The sequence below is a fragment of the Aspergillus clavatus genome, genomic scaffold (assembly GCF_000002715.2).
Source record: "Aspergillus clavatus NRRL 1 1099423829799 genomic scaffold, whole genome shotgun sequence".
In the NCBI taxonomy this organism is placed as follows: Eukaryota; Fungi; Ascomycota; class Eurotiomycetes; order Eurotiales; family Aspergillaceae; genus Aspergillus; species Aspergillus clavatus.
In genome coordinates this window covers 115,846-133,990 of record NW_001517100.1, presented here as the reverse complement: position 1 = coordinate 133,990, position 18,145 = coordinate 115,846, and the positions used below count along the sequence as shown (strand labels likewise).

General features: G+C 48.9%; 4 protein-coding genes across 4 annotated transcripts; 1 reads left to right on the top strand and 3 right to left on the bottom strand.

The window, feature by feature from the left end:
* Window positions 1-116: 116 nt before the first annotated feature.
* ACLA_065160 (C2 domain protein) lies at window positions 117-4,421 on the bottom strand (the record flags this gene model as incomplete). The annotated part of the gene is made up of 5 exons (XM_001272309.1): window positions 117-1,010; window positions 1,070-1,654; window positions 1,705-2,173; window positions 2,223-2,408; window positions 2,467-4,421. The coding sequence occupies 5 exons, from the start codon at window positions 4,419-4,421 to the stop codon at window positions 117-119; spliced, it is 4,089 nt and encodes a 1,362-aa protein (XP_001272310.1).
* An 880-nt stretch (window positions 4,422-5,301) lies between these two features.
* Window positions 5,302-5,908, bottom strand: ACLA_065150 (uncharacterized protein; the record flags this gene model as incomplete). Its single annotated transcript, XM_001272308.1, has 3 exons — window positions 5,302-5,331; window positions 5,407-5,718; window positions 5,786-5,908. 3 exons carry the CDS (start codon window positions 5,906-5,908, stop codon window positions 5,302-5,304), a joined length of 465 nt encoding a protein of 154 aa, XP_001272309.1.
* Window positions 5,909-6,434: 526 nt separating this feature from the next.
* On the top strand, window positions 6,435-11,498 carry swr1 (putative SNF2 family helicase/ATPase (Swr1); the record flags this gene model as incomplete). Its single annotated transcript, XM_001272307.1, has 1 exon — window positions 6,435-11,498. The coding sequence occupies one exon, from the start codon at window positions 6,435-6,437 to the stop codon at window positions 11,496-11,498; it is 5,064 nt and encodes a 1,687-aa protein (XP_001272308.1).
* Window positions 11,499-11,980: 482 nt separating this feature from the next.
* On the bottom strand, window positions 11,981-12,987 carry ACLA_065130 (alpha/beta hydrolase family esterase; the record flags this gene model as incomplete). The annotated part of the gene is made up of 2 exons (XM_001272306.1): window positions 11,981-12,607; window positions 12,670-12,987. The coding sequence occupies 2 exons, from the start codon at window positions 12,985-12,987 to the stop codon at window positions 11,981-11,983; spliced, it is 945 nt and encodes a 314-aa protein (XP_001272307.1).
* Between the last annotated feature and the right edge of the window lie 5,158 nt (window positions 12,988-18,145).

Sequence of the window (18,145 nt, the reverse complement as noted above, 5' to 3'; positions counted from 1 at the left end):
AATCATGAACATCAGGTAGGCAAATGATGCTAGAATGCAGTTCACAATAACAACGACGAGAAGAAGCAGAATCCGGCACTCAATAATTACCATGCTACCAACCCCCCCCACCTAAATCATCTTCGTCCAAGAATTCCCGTCATCCTTCCCCCGACTCCAGCCATGAGACTCTGTTTCACAATGGCATCTGCAGCAGCTGCAGCGGCAAGCCTTTCCTTTTGACGGCTTCGATCACGCAGATATCCAGCTGCTTCGGGTCTCATGCGTAGGATGCGCAGGATCATATCATCATTTGGCTCTGCTTGCGCCTCCCGCCACTTCTCCTCTTTCATCTTCTTCATTGTCCCTAGGTTCCGTGACAGCATGATACTCTTAGCTCGCCGTGCGCTGGGGAGGCCAAGGATACTGCCCGTTCCACTAGTTCCGATGTGTGGCGGCGCAGATACTCGGTTCTTGTTGGCTTGCTGCCGGGATATCGTCGCTGATGCCATGCGCTCAGAGGTGCGGATGAGGCTTTCCGTGGGCTCAAAGTAGAAAAAGTTCAAAGTTTGGATCTCATGGTACTTGGGCGACTTGAGAATGTCGAGAGAGACACCGTGGGCTTCGCCGGTTTCCTCATCAACAGCATGGAAGAAATTGAGAAGGAGTACAAGCCAGCGAGAGACAATATCGACTTCCTGCATCGTAAGTGGTTTTTGATGAGAGGGTTTGTCCGACAACGGAGGCACGAGCAAACTTTCGATGGTGGCAAGGACTTCCTTCCATAAGCGCGCCATAACCATCTTCATTGCCTCGGATGTGAGTGTCTTGTTCATGATTGCAAAATTATCATTGAAGTAGTCAAAAAGTGGCTTGAGCGCATTTTCCACTTCTATAGCTGAAGGGGTTGTTGTAGTACCCTGAGGACGATTTCGGCTGAGGAAGTTAGACACGCTTGATATGCTTAGTCCCCGGGACAACAAGGATTTGAGAGTTCGACGTGATAAGCAATGGCTGATGTACGCAGAAAGCTGGCAGGGATCGTAAGTTTCCAAGACTTCAGTCAATATATCCTTGACGGATCACTCACCTTCTCCGTAATCTTGCGAGTCATATCTCTTTCAGTGCGCTTCAGCGTTCGAAAGGCTTTGCCAAAGTAGAATTGGATATCATCACGCTCCCCCTCCATACTGACACGAAGTAATAGTCTGCCTTGGGTATCCAGATCCAGCCAATACTCCCTAGGGAGAAAGTCACTGAAATGAGCTGGGTCAAGTTTGATGGAAGTACGGCCAACATAATCGTGGTCACCCACGGCATCCCAATCCCAAATGGTTGCAATGATGTTGAGAGGACCCTGAGTGGTTATATCAACAGCATCATCCCATCTGGGATTGAGGTTGTTATAGATAATACGAGTCTTCGCAATTCGCTTCTGATATTCATCAGTTAGAACAACGTAAGGATCACTGCCGCCGTTCATATCGCAAGCTTTCAAATCTTCAGCTTCCACAACCTTGATAGTGAATACATATGTCGTCGATTTGCGGATCCTCTGCAGCTGTGGAGGTGCATGTTGCGCAATCACTTCGGCACACCCGTCGACATTGATCTCATGCTCCAGTTTATCGAGCTGAGAGAGAGCGTATTCAACATTGTTGAGTTTGACCAAAGACTATAGATCGTCAGAACAACAAGCCTGTCAGTCTACTCCGCTAGACTTACCTCAGGGAAGAATTGGAATGGCTCAATCTTTTCCTTGCTCGCCCATGCTTCCTTCGCCATTTGCATGATCCTTTCCTGAGTAGTCTGGTTCATAGCCGCCTCTTGATCAGGGGAAAGTCGGTCCATCTCCCTGGAAAACATTTGCTCCAATGATTCGCAATATTTTGCAACACCTGTCCCAATAGATTTCGAGAGTGCAGTCATGAACTTGGCATACTGCAAATCATCATCCCACTCGAGTTGTATCATTTGCTCAATCACTTGATTAAATGAGCGAAATATATCAATAACAGATACGCTGTGCCTATTGTCCTCAGGAACCACGTCTGTCAAATCGTCAGCTCGGACAGTAAAAACGTCTTGCCTAACTGCCTGTTCCACCCATTCCATGATCTTCTGATCAGTCAGGCGAATCCAGCGCCAGACAAAGCCCTCCAGAAGATTTTCCACGTGGAATGGGAAAGAGGCGCTATGGAAGTTAGTACCGAAAGTATCAAAGTGAGTGGTGAGGATCTTACTCAGGTAGAGCCTCCACAAAGAGTCGACGTGTAGCTGTCAATTGCTTGTACAGATCAAAACCATCTTCTAATTCAACATCTTCTCCCCTCAATTTGGCCTGCTCGATGATTCTAACCACCATCTCGTGGGCATCTTCGGCGAATATGGGAAGGACATTTGTAAGGAGAATATTGTATGGATTCACACTAGACTAGTCAGTCACGAAGATAGGATAGCCTGATCGTACGATGGCTCCAGACTTACCCCATGATTTCTGGATTGTTTCGATAGCGTTTTCGAATCTTTTGCGCTAGCTTCATGATGGCATCGCTAAGCTGAATGATGTGGCTCGGCTCCCATGTTTCAGATTCAACCGGAACAATCTGTCCGAGAAGTTCTTGGTACCTTTCAGTCGCCTTTTGCGCCAAACCATCACGCACATACGAGCGGAAACGATCGATATCTTCCAAGTCCTCTGTATAATTGGGATCGAGCTGGATGTGATGCTCCAAAACGTACATGACTGGGCCAATTGGCCGAGGCTTTGCTTCGAAACAATCCATCATTACGTCGTACAACTCCCGAAGTAATGCCTCATGGAGGGAGGAAAGTAATTGTTGCATCACTAGAAGATCCTGAATTGTCCATTTGCTCCTGTCAAATACAACGGAAGCCATGAAACTGTGTCTTTTCTTTCCTTCTGACGGAGGGGTCTCTTTGATAAATGTGAAGGCAGAATCGAGAGTATCAAGGTCAATCTCGTTGTCCACAAACTTTGCCCTTATCGTGTCCAAGAACAAAACAACTCTAGAGAAATGGGGTATTCGCCAGCGAAGACATATTTCGTTCAACAGTTCGGTTGACTGTTTTGAGAGAAGTTTCATTGATGGGATCTCAGAGGTAGCTTGCGTTGCTTCAATATCGCGGTCTTTGAGATCATGGCTCAAGGTCTGAGCCATAATGAACTTGTACATTGACCGTGGATCCGAGGGAATGAACGTGTATGTGTCAGATTCATCCGAATTGTCAATTGCATCGTCACTAAGTGACAAAGAGCTCAGGTCTACTGGTTGGTCAATAACGTAAGAAATCGGCCTGTCAGAGGACACCCTTGAAAGCGTTCCAGCGCCTGTATCGTTGCCCAGGTCACCAGCGTTGGCGTTGAACTGCGGAAGCGCGCCTCCTGGAGTACTTCTGGCAAGCTCTGGATTGGATTGTACAAGGGCCAGCATCAGCTGGGACAGATCCGGGCCTTCACTCTTTTTCCAGTGTTCGAATGCTTCCTCATTGTCGAAGTCTTCTTTAGCCAGCGTCTTCCGGGTCTGGAGGTTCAGGTGGGCTTGGTATGTTTTCAGGTCCTGAAGAGCCGCTTTCGCAGTCCACACACCTCTATTCTTATCGATGTCGGACTGGACCTGGTGCGTGCTGATGCTGAATATCTTTGCAACATGTTGCACGAGGGGCATGTCCTTAACATCGTAGCTGAGAGAAGTCGTAGTCTCAACTGCTGTTGTTGAGCCGCCGGCTTGCATAAGATCGTTATCATGGGAAAGAAGTTTGTTTTCCAGAACCGATAATCTGTTCGCTAATTCGGGTCGATCCTTGTCCCAATCATGAGTCTTTAGGATAAGTGCAAATAATCGAACGAAAAGAGCGACGTGTCTGTCCACCATCAACTTCCAACTGTCGTCATCTGAATCTTTCCCTTTGCTCAGCTCTTTTGTCGCGTTCGAGTAGAATATAAGGACTAAGTCTTCGGCTCGGCGATCTTTCTCCATTCGCTTTTTGAACGATTGGTCTTTCAAAGTGTTGAGGAAGGCGGCAAATGTCCTCACAACCAGGTGATCTTGATATTCCTTCCTTTTCTCTTTTCCCATCAAAACCCCCGTCAACCTTTTTTCAAGTTCGGATACGAAACCGCTAGGGAACCTCGTGCTCTTCGAATCTCTCACAAGCGAGAAATCACTCATCAAATCGTGGAAGGAGGTTGACGCCCGTTTTGGGCGCTGCTGGTGAGGAGCCGGCACATTGTGTACGCGACGAGAACGGGGATTCAGCAAATAGGTGAGATAGGCGACGCGAAGGGCATAGCTGTACGCTGTTGAAGAGTTGACGAGACGTCTCCGAGACGCAGAGAGATTGCGCGAATGTCGGACATCTTGCTGTATACTGTTGATCCGTCGGTTGATGCCTCGGGACTGCGTTGATGAAGTCGACATGAGGAAACTCTCTCAATCTCTCTTCCTTTCCCTCTATCTCTCCAAATTTAGAGGCGCTCAACAAGAGGGGTGGATGTGGAGTGCGGGACCATGGGTAAAAGGTTCGCGAGTAAACAAGGGAGGAGGCACCGTGCGCTCAATCGTGAGAAAATCTGGAATCAAAATATGTCCCTGCGATTGCAGAAGTAGAGATATGAGATGAGCGCGAAGCCTTAACCCTTGAGGGATGCTGTTGGTTGAGATAGAAAGGGGTGCGGGCGGGTGTTTTTGTTGCACTTGAAACACATAAAAGCTTCCCCGATGAACTGACGTAGTTCAACCTAAAGATGTCACACCACAGCAAATCGCCGGCCTGGATGAAAGAGTAACTAGATCAACAAGTCATTGATCTATTCTACCTTTTCTTTCTTTTTTTTTTTTTGGGAGTACGAATTATCTCGCGTAGGTGTATTGTACACGGACTGCACTGAGATGCCTGACTTTCGCTACCATGACTGCCCAATCGGGTTGGTGTTGATTTGTGTTTCATATTTTCCAACGCCCCCTTTGAGAACAGAGAAACTTGCCGCAGTATCTTTAGGTAAAAGGCGCAGATGGGGAGTTTAAGCAGTGCATGAGCCCGTTTTGTTCGATATCACCTTTGTTCAAGATGTGACCCCGGAGCTGGTCCTCCTATGCCATATGTAGCAGGGGATGTATGTCATATATCGTATATCACACACAAGAGATAGTACGATGGACGGATATTCGGCTGAGAAACACCTGATGTTCAGAAGAACAATCCACGGTGTCAAGACGAATCGAAAATCGAATGTTTTGAATTGAAACCACGAGAGAAAAACCGTACTATATTTATTTACACGACATAAAGATCAAAGCCCTACAAAGAGTCCTCACTGGACTTGCCAACCTAGAGAGGAACGTCAGTATATTGGATTTATGACAACACCGAGAACACGGGGTATAAAAATCGTAATGGACGTACCGGAAGGGCATGCGCGCCTCCAAGCTCCTTCTCCAAGCCGCCTGGGAAGGTTCTGGGAGCACTCGGCTTGTCAGGGTAGTAAAGGCTCACAACACCGCAGAATCCCAGGAAGGTTACGACAAAGGCTCCGATTTGGAACAAGGCCTTGCGGGATGTGACATGGGTGTATTGCTCGGGACTGAAGACACCTAAAATTTCGTTCTCTTCGTGAACAGGCTCGCCAAAGTTCCTCTTCTCCTGCTTGTCCCACCAGTCGCCGTAGGGATCTCTGAAAGCACGCTTCTGGCGGGGAGGATTCTGGTAGCCACCGTTCTGCATATGACGCGAGAAAGTCAATTGACGGAAGGTGGAGCAATTAGGGGACAACTTCGCATCCTACCTGCAAAGGATCGTCAAGCTCAGCAGCTGCAAGGCTTCGGACTTGCGAGAACGGGGCGCGGGGGGCGTTGAATCGAGCAGCAACCTGTGGCAGGCGCCGGGTCAAAATGCGCGAGGACAGCATCTATTCGGGGCTGTTAGCGATGGAACAAGAACCTTAACGCAAAATATAATAGCTCGAGAACTGATCACTTACAGTTCCACCGCAATTGTAGCGAAATTTTGGAGGTATGAGCAAAGCGAGGGCGAGGAGGCTCACTCGAAGGACGTGCAAGTGCCAATGACGGGGTTCGGAGTGATTATTGGAGGTTTGCGGAAAGCAGAGCACTCCGGAAATCGAGCCTTACCGCCTCAGGCACCAGCGTCCACAGGCCAGATACCAGAGGTGCGGCGGGCGCGCTTACATACACGTCTCCCCGTACTCCTCGTCACAGGATGAAAAAACCACTCCTTCACGCAAAGTGTTGATCAAAGAGCTTTTTCAACCACCAGACACGCTATTGAGCCGATAACTATGCCAAACTTTCTGTGGCATCTCTATCAATTTATACCTATTTATTGATGCTACATTTGTTCCATCCGACTGCGTCCTCGTTGGGAAAACTGGGGTCAGCCGTGAAGAGGGCCCCTGTTATCTGTGGTAACAAGACATGCAAGACGGCAGCTCGAACGGTATATCCCACCACAACGATGAACGCGTGACGCCAGACATAGAAGAAAAGCCATCTGAATCTCCTGCGGTCGAGCAAACACCGGATCCCGCGAATCGCGAATTGGTCCCTTCCGAAGCCAAGGAGAATGAGCTTCTAACTGACCTTTCCGAGGGACCTCCTTCCAAAAGGCGAAAACTCGCAGGACCCGGCAGTGCGCGCCGCTTGACACCGCGACCACCATCGCCGCCATGGAAGAAGGCAGGTGCCGATGGGCCGACTTCGTTCCTTCAAGATGGAAGGCGGAGATCCTCCCGAGTCAACGCGATTCCCCTCGAGTTTCAGCCCCCGTCGGACAAGAGGCATACACGCGCAGCTCAAAAACACTCTGTTGGCAAGAATAGGTTCGGCGGTGGGAAGGCTGTCGCGTCGTCGCCACTTTCCACGAGCGCGTCACAATCGGAGATAAATAGCAGGCACATAAGTGGCAATACAAGCAATGGATCGCCGATGAGTGCAAATATAAGGGGAGCGAATAACAGGCGGTCTCGCGTCTCACAATCGCCAGCGCCCAAGCAGGCTAATGCGCGAACGAGGTCGCAAAGTTCCGGTGCTTCGGCCTCTCTCCTGCCCTCATTCAACGTCAGCTCCAATGGTCTTTGTTCCAAGAAGTCTCGCCCCAGTCGATCCGCTTCAACCGCGACTCCCATACTGGTAAACGGCACGGAGGAGCTTAATGGCATTGGTGGCAATGAAATAGAGCCTGGAGAAGGACAAGGCCCGCGTGTGCCAAGACTGCGAATCAAAGTGAAGAAGCCTTTCATTGGGGTGCAACATCCTTCCCATGTACTGCCACCCCGGAAATACGCTTCTTTCAAAGACTGGCTTGATCGTGAGGGAAGAAAAGTTGACGACGACGCTATCCTCACGTCAGACGAAGCACTTGAGGAAGCTCGAAAAAGACTTCGGGTGGTAGAGGCAACCGAACCTGGCGGTCTTTTGAGCCCGACTGTATGCTCCGCATATTTGCCTGAACAACAGGAGGAACCATCCCATCAGTACTCGCATCAAGACCATCTCGTTGCGCATGCTCTGTACTTCAAGAAGTTGCTTGATCAGGAACATCGGCGCCATCGCAACACGGCGAGACTCTTTGCTCAGTGGTGTGCCGACGCGTGGAGGAAACGTAACAAGCGACCGGAAGATATCCTCAGAGAGCAGCAAGAAGAGATGCGCGGGAAGCGCAAGCAACTGGCCAAGGACCTTCAGAGAATGTTCGACTTAGCTCGTGCAGAGGTGGATCGAATGCGTTTAGCACGCTGGGAAGAGGAGAGAAAGGTGGAGGATCAACGCGCCCTTGATCGTGCAATCAAGCAATCGACTATGTTGTTCGAGAAGCGACGCTTAGAAATACTGGGCGAGAACGGAAGCGACGTCCCTGACTCTACGGATGCCGAGGACTCTGAAACAGATGACAGTTCAAGTGTTGAGGATGAGGATGAGAATAATATGTCTTCTACGGATTCGGAATCCGAGGATGACAACGATGTTGATGGTGATGAAGGCTTAACAGCAGAGGAACTTCGCTTAAAATATGCCGATCTTCCAGACGCCATATCAGACGGCGAATCTGTCGCCTCAGACGATACGACATCTTCCAGGAATACAGATCATATGCACGAAATTCAAATAATCGGGGCAGATGAATCAGAAGGGGATGCTGCGCTAGAGCCGGTAGACCTCGAAGAAGTCGACCCGATGCTCTTAGATGACAGTGACGAAGAATCGACTGATATGGATGATGATATGGGCGAGAGTGATGAGGACAGGAGCTCCGATGACGCTGGATCGGATGCTGAAAGCGATGATGGACCGGGGTTACTGGGTTTCTTTGCGGGAAAAGATCTCAGAGTGAATGACATGGATCATGCTGATGATGAGGGCGATGAGTTCGCAGCCGATGGTGTCTACGAAGGAGAGGTTCTTCTTGATGAGGATGAACGATCTGATTCAGTTGAAGATGACGAGGATGAAGAGTTGGAGGATCCTGACGAAGTCTCTCTGGTTCCGAACGGCCCGTCAAATCCTGCATCAATTCAAAAGGAAACAGTCGTAACTTCCGCGAGTGACACCATCTACGAAGAGCATTCGAAGCGAATCGAAGCTATCGATACCGACATGCCCGAGGCAACTCCACTTGATGACTCCGCTGTGCTTGACACACCGAACGAGATAGTTCCCGTTCCATCTCATTCCCCAGTAATAAGTCATGATGAGCACGAAGTTCGTCACAATGGAGAGGCATCTAGTGAAGTATCCCCTGGAACTCTTGCGACAAAAGCTTCTGAACCCGATTCTGTTTCTTCATTTGAAACGTCTGGAGACAAGGCATCTCAGGTACTCGAATCGCCTACTCCTGGCTTGAAGACGCCAATACCACATCTCCTCCGAGGAACTTTGCGAGAATACCAACACTATGGATTGGATTGGCTTGCCGGGCTCTACAACAATCAGATCAACGGCATCCTTGCGGATGAGATGGGTCTTGGAAAGACCATTCAGACGATTGCCTTGCTTGCACATTTGGCCGTTGAACATCAAGTTTGGGGGCCACATTTGGTGGTTGTGCCAACAAGTGTCATACTCAACTGGGAAATGGAATTCAAAAAGTGGTGCCCTGGTTTCAAGATTATGACTTACTATGGTAGCATAGAGGAGCGAAGGCAAAAGCGCAAGGGTTGGACGGATGACACGAGCTGGAATGTACTGATCACTTCTTACCAACTGGTCCTACAGGATCAACAGGTTCTGAAGAGGAGAAACTGGCATTACATGGTACTTGACGAAGCTCATAACATCAAGAACTTTCGCTCGCAGAAATGGCAAACGTTGCTTACGTTCAGGACTCGCGCTCGGCTGCTTCTTACAGGCACACCGCTCCAGAACAATCTCACGGAACTATGGTCGCTTCTCTTCTTCCTGATGCCTTCTGATGGTGATGGGACTGGCATTGAGGGATTTGCTGATCTCCGGAACTTCTCCGAATGGTTTCGGCGGCCCGTGGAGCAGATATTGGAGCATGGCAGAGAGATCATGGATGAAGAGACAAAGCGAGTTGTAACCAAACTCCATACAGTTCTGCGTCCTTATATCCTTCGTCGCCTCAAAGCCGATGTGGAGAAACAGATGCCTGCCAAGTACGAGCATGTTGTCTATTGTAGACTTTCGAAACGACAAAGATTTCTGTACGATGGGTTCATGTCCATGGCACAAACAAAGGAGACTCTTGCGTCTGGGAATTATCTCTCCATCATCAACTGTCTCATGCAGCTTCGGAAGGTTTGCAATCACCCAGATCTGTTTGAAACTCGACAGATATCAACGTCGTTTGTCATGCCACACTCGGTGGCGACCGAATATGAGGTCAAAGAGCTTCTGGTCCGACGACGACTGCTATTTGAACATCCGCTTACGAAACTCGATTTGGATTTCCTGAACCTGGTCCCTATCTCGAGAGAAGATATTTCTCGAAGATTAGCGGACGATAGTACCAGGCTTATGGCCTACGGTCCTTTCAACATGCTCAGAGAACGTCAATACAAGCGAACCAATTGGCAAATGACTTTTGACGGATCGACGGTGCAGAGTACACTTGAAGCCTTAGAAAACGAGGCGAGAAAGAGTCGAATGGCAGAATTGGAACGGTGCCTGTACTTTGAGTCAAAACGCCATGGTCGTCGACCGGTGTATGGGACTAGTCTCATTGAGTTCCTTAGGGCGGATAGCAAGCAGAACCCGACCTTAACTGGCTCCCCTCACAAGCGGTCTCTGGCAGAATGGCTGTCGAACCGATCTTCCGTTCTTGCATCAATGATCTTGTCTATTGAAGAGCGCTCCCAAGCCATGGATGGGTTCGTGAAACGATTCGCCTGCGTGACACCAGCTGCAGTTGCCTCTGGTATCACCGAAGCCGCTTTGACACCCTTAGAAACGCGGTATCTGACAGATAAAGAGCGTCTGCCTGCTTATGATCCTTTCCATGAGGCACAGATGCGGCTTTCCATCGCGTTTCCAGATAAGAGGCTGCTACAGTACGACTGTGGTAAACTGCAGAGGCTGGACAAGTTGCTACGTGATCTCAAAGCTGGTGGTCACCGAGCCTTGATTTTTACCCAAATGACAAAAATGCTCGATATTCTCGAGCAATTCCTCAATATCCATGGACACAGGTATCTGAGATTGGATGGTACTACCAAAGTGGAGCAGCGCCAGATTCTCACGGACCGGTTCAATAATGACGATCGTATTCTGGCGTTCATCCTGTCCAGCCGGTCCGGTGGCCTGGGAATCAACCTGACTGGCGCTGACACTGTGATTTTCTACGACCTTGACTGGAATCCAGCCATGGACAAGCAATGTCAAGACCGCTGCCACCGTATAGGACAAACACGAGATGTCCATATCTATCGGTTTGTCTCGGAGTACACTATCGAATCAAACATTCTCCGTAAGGCCAACCAGAAGAGATTGCTGGACGATGTCGTCATCCAGGAAGGCGAGTTCACAACGGACTATTTCACCAAGTTGGGTATGCGTGACATGATCGACACCGAGGAACTGCGTGAAGGTCAGGACGAGGCTAGCGCTGCAATGGATCGTGTGCTGTCCAACCGCGTAGGTACCAGTGCTTCTCGGGTTTTCGAGCAAGCAGAAGACAAGGAGGACATCGACGCGGCCAAGAACGCGCAGAAGGAGATGGAGCATGCGGACGAGGATGACTTTGGGGACCGCAGCATCCCGCATACCCCTGGTCAGGCGGGAACACCATCGTCCACTGGTCCTGATGAAGGGGAAACACCTGGACCACAGCTACTTACTACGCCGCAAATCCATGGTGCGGATGATCACGTGGATGTCGAACCGCTACCCGGTGATGTTGATGACTACCTCCTGAGGTTCATGGAATGGAACATGAAGGATGAACCACTCGTCCTGCCCCCAGACAAATCAAAGAAGAAGTCCAAGAAGGGCAAAGAGCACCGTCTAAGCAAACGGCGGCGCTGAAGTGGGACGGGGGCTCTCTAATGGTGCTCCCTGTCATGCATATAGGTACGAATTGGTCGCTAGGATCGACCATTTCACTTCCTCTTGTAATATTATCTTGTTTTTGCGTGTCCCGGTTTAGCAATGTATGATGCAGCGTGTGGTATGATGTGTATTGATCTATACGCTATCGGAGTTGGGTTAGGGGACCCCTTTGTTTGGAATCATGGCCGACTAGAGCTGGATAGAGAACGCGGCCCTGACCTTGCAAGGCGTCTTTGTGTACGAGAAAGGGCAAAGCATGTGAAGTGGGTGGTCATGGTTGTCTTCTAGTGAACTGGACCAGTTGGATTATCCAGATCTGTATGTTTTATCATTATGAGACCAATGGATACTACTCAGATTCTGCACATACTCTCACTTGGGAAGAGATCAGCGACAATCTAATGCATGATTTAATATGACGTGATAGTGCTTGTATCATCAAATACCCGTGGTCTGACCTACGGCAATGTCCAGCGACCGAAGAAGTCCATGATGATGGGTGTCGCATTGAGGTAGGTTCCATCCGGATTGTCACTGTTCGGCGCGACGCTAGGCCAATCATGACCCAGCCCCTTGATCCGATAATGGGTCACAGTGCCCAAGGCATTGCCACGGCCGTACTGGTATTTCTGGACGTTGCCATCATAGAAGTTCGTCGTCTTATTCTGCAGGCCGAAGCCATCCCTCTTTGACCACTCTCGGACAAAATGTGGTACAGAGGGTAGACATTCCCCACGCCTCCCGCCTCCAGCGTATGGGATCGTTTTATCGGCAGTGCCGTGGAACTCGATGACGGGGATAGGGTTCCGTCCTGGACTGCAGTCGATGGGCACGGTTTCCGCATCGCAGGCGTCTTCGGATACATCCTGATAGTAGGCTCCCGAGACAGGGGCGAATGCCGCAATGCGCCGGGAGGCGGTTGCGTCGCAGGCGAGAAGGTCCGTGAAGCCTCCGCCGTTCGATTTACCGGCGGCGTATACGCGCGATGAATCGATGCAGTATCTCTGCTCGAAGTGGTCGAGCATCTCCATGGTGAATGCGATGTCGTCGACTCCGGAAGAGGCTGGATCCCCTTGCCATTGTTTCTATATGCGCATTGTTAACGACCAAGTGTCCTGATTGCGGGTTGGACGGGTGAGACACGTACATCTAGTCCCTGAGGATAAACTGCGATCGCATTCGGATTCCACTCTTCATTGCTGAACTGCGAGAGAGCCTCCTGGTTTTCTGCGGTTTTCGACCTCCCGTGAAAAGAGAAAATGAGTGGTGCTGCTTGGTTCACGTCATAGCTGGACGGTATATGGATGATATAGGATCGCTTTGTGCCATCAGATGTGGTAAAATCTGTTGGATAACTCCCTCCAGCACCGTGATGCTTGGGTAACGGCTTCTCACAGCCCGCAGAGCCAGCGGCTTGGACGAGGCCAGGAACGAGTGGTAGGATACCAATGAAGTAGACCTTCATCTTGTAGGTCTGGACAACTTGTCAAGATTCAAGATAGGGATCTATCCTTTCGGCCTTCTTCGAGAACAAGCGACGACGACCACCAATCCTCCTGACGTGATTTGTGAACCCCCCAAGAGATGCGATGCTACCCGTTATATCACTTTTTCTGAAGAGCAGCCAGTGGTCTTTTTAGAGATCTCACAGCCTTGTTCTGTTTTTGAAGAATCAATGTCTCGTTCCGAGCTGAGAACAGCGTCAGTCTAGCGCGACAGATTTGAAGTACGGAGCTACGACATGAATTCCTCAGCCCCCTTATAGGTGATCGGCAATACTCGAGGCGATCATAGTACTGACAGTCTGACGTGAGCAAGCTGCGAGAGCTACTATTCGCTTGTGACCCAAATCTCTATAGAATAATTCCGGTGTACTGTGTAGAGTATCGAATTGATATACGGAGAGTAAAAGTGTGCATTGACAATTGGGACTGCTTTCTCAGAACATATCCAAATCTCAGAGGAACCGAGATGGCATCAGGCAGCCACATGACGAGTCTCTCTGCCTCAGGCATCAGTGACAAATCTCTACTTAATCCAAATGCCTCTTGCATAAACTATTGAAGAAATCCACAGCAACAGAACTCTTCTCTTCCCAAGGTGGATTCTGAGAGGCATTCAACTAGGTTGCGGTTCCTAAACTTGGTGTACTGTATCCTATGATCAAGGAAATGTCCTGCTTGATCCAAACTGCCAAGTGCCTGCTAACAATGTAGAGATCAGAGAGCACGCAAGTTAGCCGATCAGAGATGAAACTACTACGGAGTAGGCTCCCAAGGAACGGAAATAGAAACGGTAAGTGTGATTTAAGCCAAGCACGATGAATATACACTGCCACAATCTTGACGATCATATTCCAGTCGGTGTTTCGTATGATCACGAAGCACAATACGGAAATACCTTACAGTGGTTCCTGTAAGTGCGATACTTCTTCCGGCCCTGCGACAGAAGAGGCACCAGTTGCTTGAACTCAAAACCTGTAGAGCGCAATCTGATTATTGGAGAGATGCAGGTTACTGATTGCTACCCTAAAGGCCTTGATCTAGGAGTACCTTTAAGGTGATTATTTCATCAAGGATCACGACGTGGATCATCAAATGATCAACCTTAACCGGAGGAGCAGCATGCCGTCTCCAGCTTTATCGCAGACCGGAATATCCACCATCGGGGCAATGTTGAGGGAAACCAAGGTTGATGCTCCGGAGGATCGTCTTGGGGAGAAACAGAGTTACATCGAAGATCTGATAGCCATGGTAAACATGGCGTAATTTCCACGAAGAGATCAGGAGATGCCCAATCGTAGGCGACAATCACAACAGTCAACGTCCGAAAATGTTTCAATATCCTGCGCATTGTGTTCATGCCCTCAAGTATGAACAAACTTGTGGTCGATTTCCAGGACTTGGGGCAACTCTGGGGATCGCCCGGAGCCCGGAGCCGGAAACGTTTGCCTCGGTGCATGTGAAGAAAGATACCAACGGCTCAGAAATATTGGTACTGGACTCGTGGGGCACGGATCACGGTGCAGAATAGGCACCGGAGCCAGCTATATCCCAACTACATCATACGCAGTGACTGAGGCATCACCATATGCAGTGAGGAGGTGTCTATACTTCTATATCTCGAGTCAGCTTATGGCTTGCTTCATAATCTCTTAGAGGTGGAAGAGAAAAGACTATAGATGTAGGGGTGATCGAGTAATCAAGGCCTTGATCAGCTCTGCTCCTTTTCAGACCGCCGAGAGGATGTCGTACACATTGGTGCCAGCATTTTTAACCGTAGCAGTGAAGCAGATAGTTGCCAGTGTAGTCAGATGACACACACGCGTACCATAGCCATTGTCTGGTGCCCTCGGTTTGATCTGCACAAGGTCTAGTGGTGTCAGAAGGACTTGGAAGATGTGATCGAGTTTGGTACAGTGACCGAGAAGAGATCTTTGGCTCCCTTAAGAGGTCGGGGATCAATGACTAAAGAGAGAAAGTCGAGAATGTGTCAAGACGGTTGCTTCTGACAGCTCAATATGGATAAAGCGCCCATTCCTCCGAAACCGTGTTCAATATTGCGACATGGTCTGCCTTTAAGGATCTTTTCTGGGAATCCGGGGACAAGACACTGAGAACCCATGACTTCCCTTAACCGTCTATCTGCCTTTACACTGGAAATAGCGATGTTGCGAATCAACTTAGCTAAGTTGACTAGAACACGCTATAGGTTCATCCCTCGCTAAAGGAATAGGCCAGAACATTGGAAAACCCGCACAAACTGAGATGGTCCTTTCGGAGCAAAGTCAACATTGCGAGACATTGCCCTCGATGTACGTGAAAAAAAAAATCATCTGGTCAATGAACGAATGATTCTATTCTGAGCACATCAACAACGGCAAGGAGAGTTGGGCTGCTTTCTAACCAGAGCACAGGGACGAGAGAAATTGTCGTCATATCCCTCAAGAGGGGGGAAAAACTCAGAGGAGATTCTCCTTGATGGCCGTGCTAGGCTTCGATAGGATTAGAAGGGGAAGTGGATTGCTTTCAAGGGCTTTTACCGTACATATGCCCTTTTGGTCCACTAGCTTCATGCTTTCATTTATCACCGCCATCTTTACAGCCAGCCACAGCGACGAGGAAATCTGCGGATCGTCCACTACAATGCTTGTCATTTGTCAATCTGCACGGATTCACTAGATCATCTGCACTCCCGGACGGCTCGATGGGTGATGCCGATGGGGGGCTCCCCTGCAGAAAATCCCTGAGCGCAGGTGACCAGAGCTGCTTTATTATGGTGGTGATAGTGGTGGTGGCGATTCTGATGAGGACTGGGATTCGTATTCATCGATTTCAGGCGTCAACTAGGATCTTGCCGCGCAGCTATACCCTTGTCAATGGTCCCACACAATGCCGTAATTGCTATCAACGAGGGTATGAGGAAGGTATAATAGAGTTATTTATATGGCGGAAACTGACACAACGGACGCTCGGTGTATTCCGTTACTCCGTGTAAGTAGTATGTGGACTTCAAGGATTGTAGAAAGCGCAGAATATGAGTTAAATTGTCTTGTTCCTCGTCAACAAATTTTTTTTTTGTGGTAGCTCATCCACGGGGATACTCTGTAAGATCATGTAAGTATGGCTGTCTCGCTTGATAGGGCGCTCTGGGGGAAATGAGCATGATGTAACAACAAAGACCTGAGATTCAATATGCAGTCATGCAGTCATTGCTCATGCAGAAGCACTGAATCAATGACTACACTACTAATCAAACCTGTACGAGAATAATATTTCGATCTCAGTCAGTGCATCAACAAACAAATCCATGATAGACTAACTATCCCACCTGCAGAAACTAGATGACTTAGTCTGGGTACTATTTCCTTTAGACTTGTTGGGAACGAAGCTAGCTGATCATGCCGATCTGCCTAGTTTCAGGGCACAGACTTGTAGCCTAGCGGCCCACCTTGGTACAAACACAATAGTCGGTACTCGGTAAGGTAGGACCTTGTTGACAATAAGAAGAGGAGCCATTGATATTTTCTTTGAGGATGTCAGCATCCTCAAGAATTATATCATATCCGCGCCAATAACCAGAAAATTTGTCTTTCGTCTAATAGGATCGGAGACCGTCAACGGCTTAATTGCCGAGTCGACGACTATCTCCGTGCTCGTTCCATGATATAGATAGATCGACAGGAGCAAGGACCGACAGGGAAAGAGAAGATGCAGTGAGGGGATGTGAATGCAATGCCAGATTTGACATATTGAGGTGAACACACGTGTACAGTGGTTGTACTGCTCCAGCCCAGTATCTGTCTGCCTGGTAGACAATCGATTAGGTTGATGCAATGCTCATCATGATCTATAGCTTATTTTTATCACTCTCCGCCAGTTGCCATGGGCAGAAGGCAGAAGACGGACCAGATCTTGGAAACGATATCTGATTATGGTACGGAGTAGTTTCAGCCCATTCTGCTTCAGACGCGACATACTACATACTCACCTACTACTAGTCTACTACCGTATGTGGCGCATGGACATTCCCCACAACTTGCCTCTCAGTGAGTCTGGAATAGCTCGGGGTTTCATCAGACAGTCGGAGATCGAGTAAAAAAAGAAAGCGGCCTGATACGAAGAAATGGAGGATGGATCGCTTGCTATCTCCGTAGTACATCACTAGTATGTGCTTGGTACGGAGGGAGAGTGTGTGAGCATGCAATATCCTCCATTTACCAGGTACTCCATGCAAAGAGACCCATATCCACCATCCGCTGAAGAAAAGACAGTGGATAGATAATCGGACTTACCGAGACCCAGACTTTCTACTTCAAGATCGTGATAGCAGATTACTGTATGGACTAGGTACCTTGGAGAGCCGATATCTAGCTATCTTCATCAGCCTTCGGACTATGTCCTGCGAAATTGGAGTGCAGTGTAGATTTGCCTCCTCTTAATATATTTATTTATCTGATGCTTAATGGCCTCAGACTTTGCTACCTCAGCTGTATCCTAGCATTCCTAATCTGGAAACACGACAACTGCGCCAAGCACCTGAGACGGTATAGTTTCCAACGCAATGAAAAATCACCACTAGCAGAATGATCTTAGCTTGCACTAAAGCTCAACTGCAGTTGTAGCTTGTAGGAAACCGGTGACGGGTCAGGCTGTGACTGCTGGTATCACGGCATACTCCGTGGGGTTTCACTTCTTTGCCACAGTGCATCCTCAGATCGGGCCGTGCATGCATAAGCTGAGATGGGACATGCGTGTGTTTGTGCGTGCAGGGTAAGAGAGAGGCGAAGACAGGCGATGGCCAAGGAAGAAAACGAAAAAAGAAAAGCGGAGGCTTTCAAGGCACTGAGTTGGCAAATGATGAGGGATTGGAGCTATTGACGGAAATGCAAATCCAACAATCCAATGAAAGGCGCAAGCTTGACCAGGAACGGATAAATGAGAAAAAGAAACGAGGGTGTAAAAGTCGATAGGTAGAAATCAAGTCTACAGTGGCCTAAAGTACTTGCAGGACAAGTCTACAATGACTCTGCCAATCAGACAGAGTGTACATAGTAGTAGTAGGTACCTACTAGGTACGGTAAGGTAGTCAGAGGAAGCCGCCCAGTCTACTACCTTAGTTAT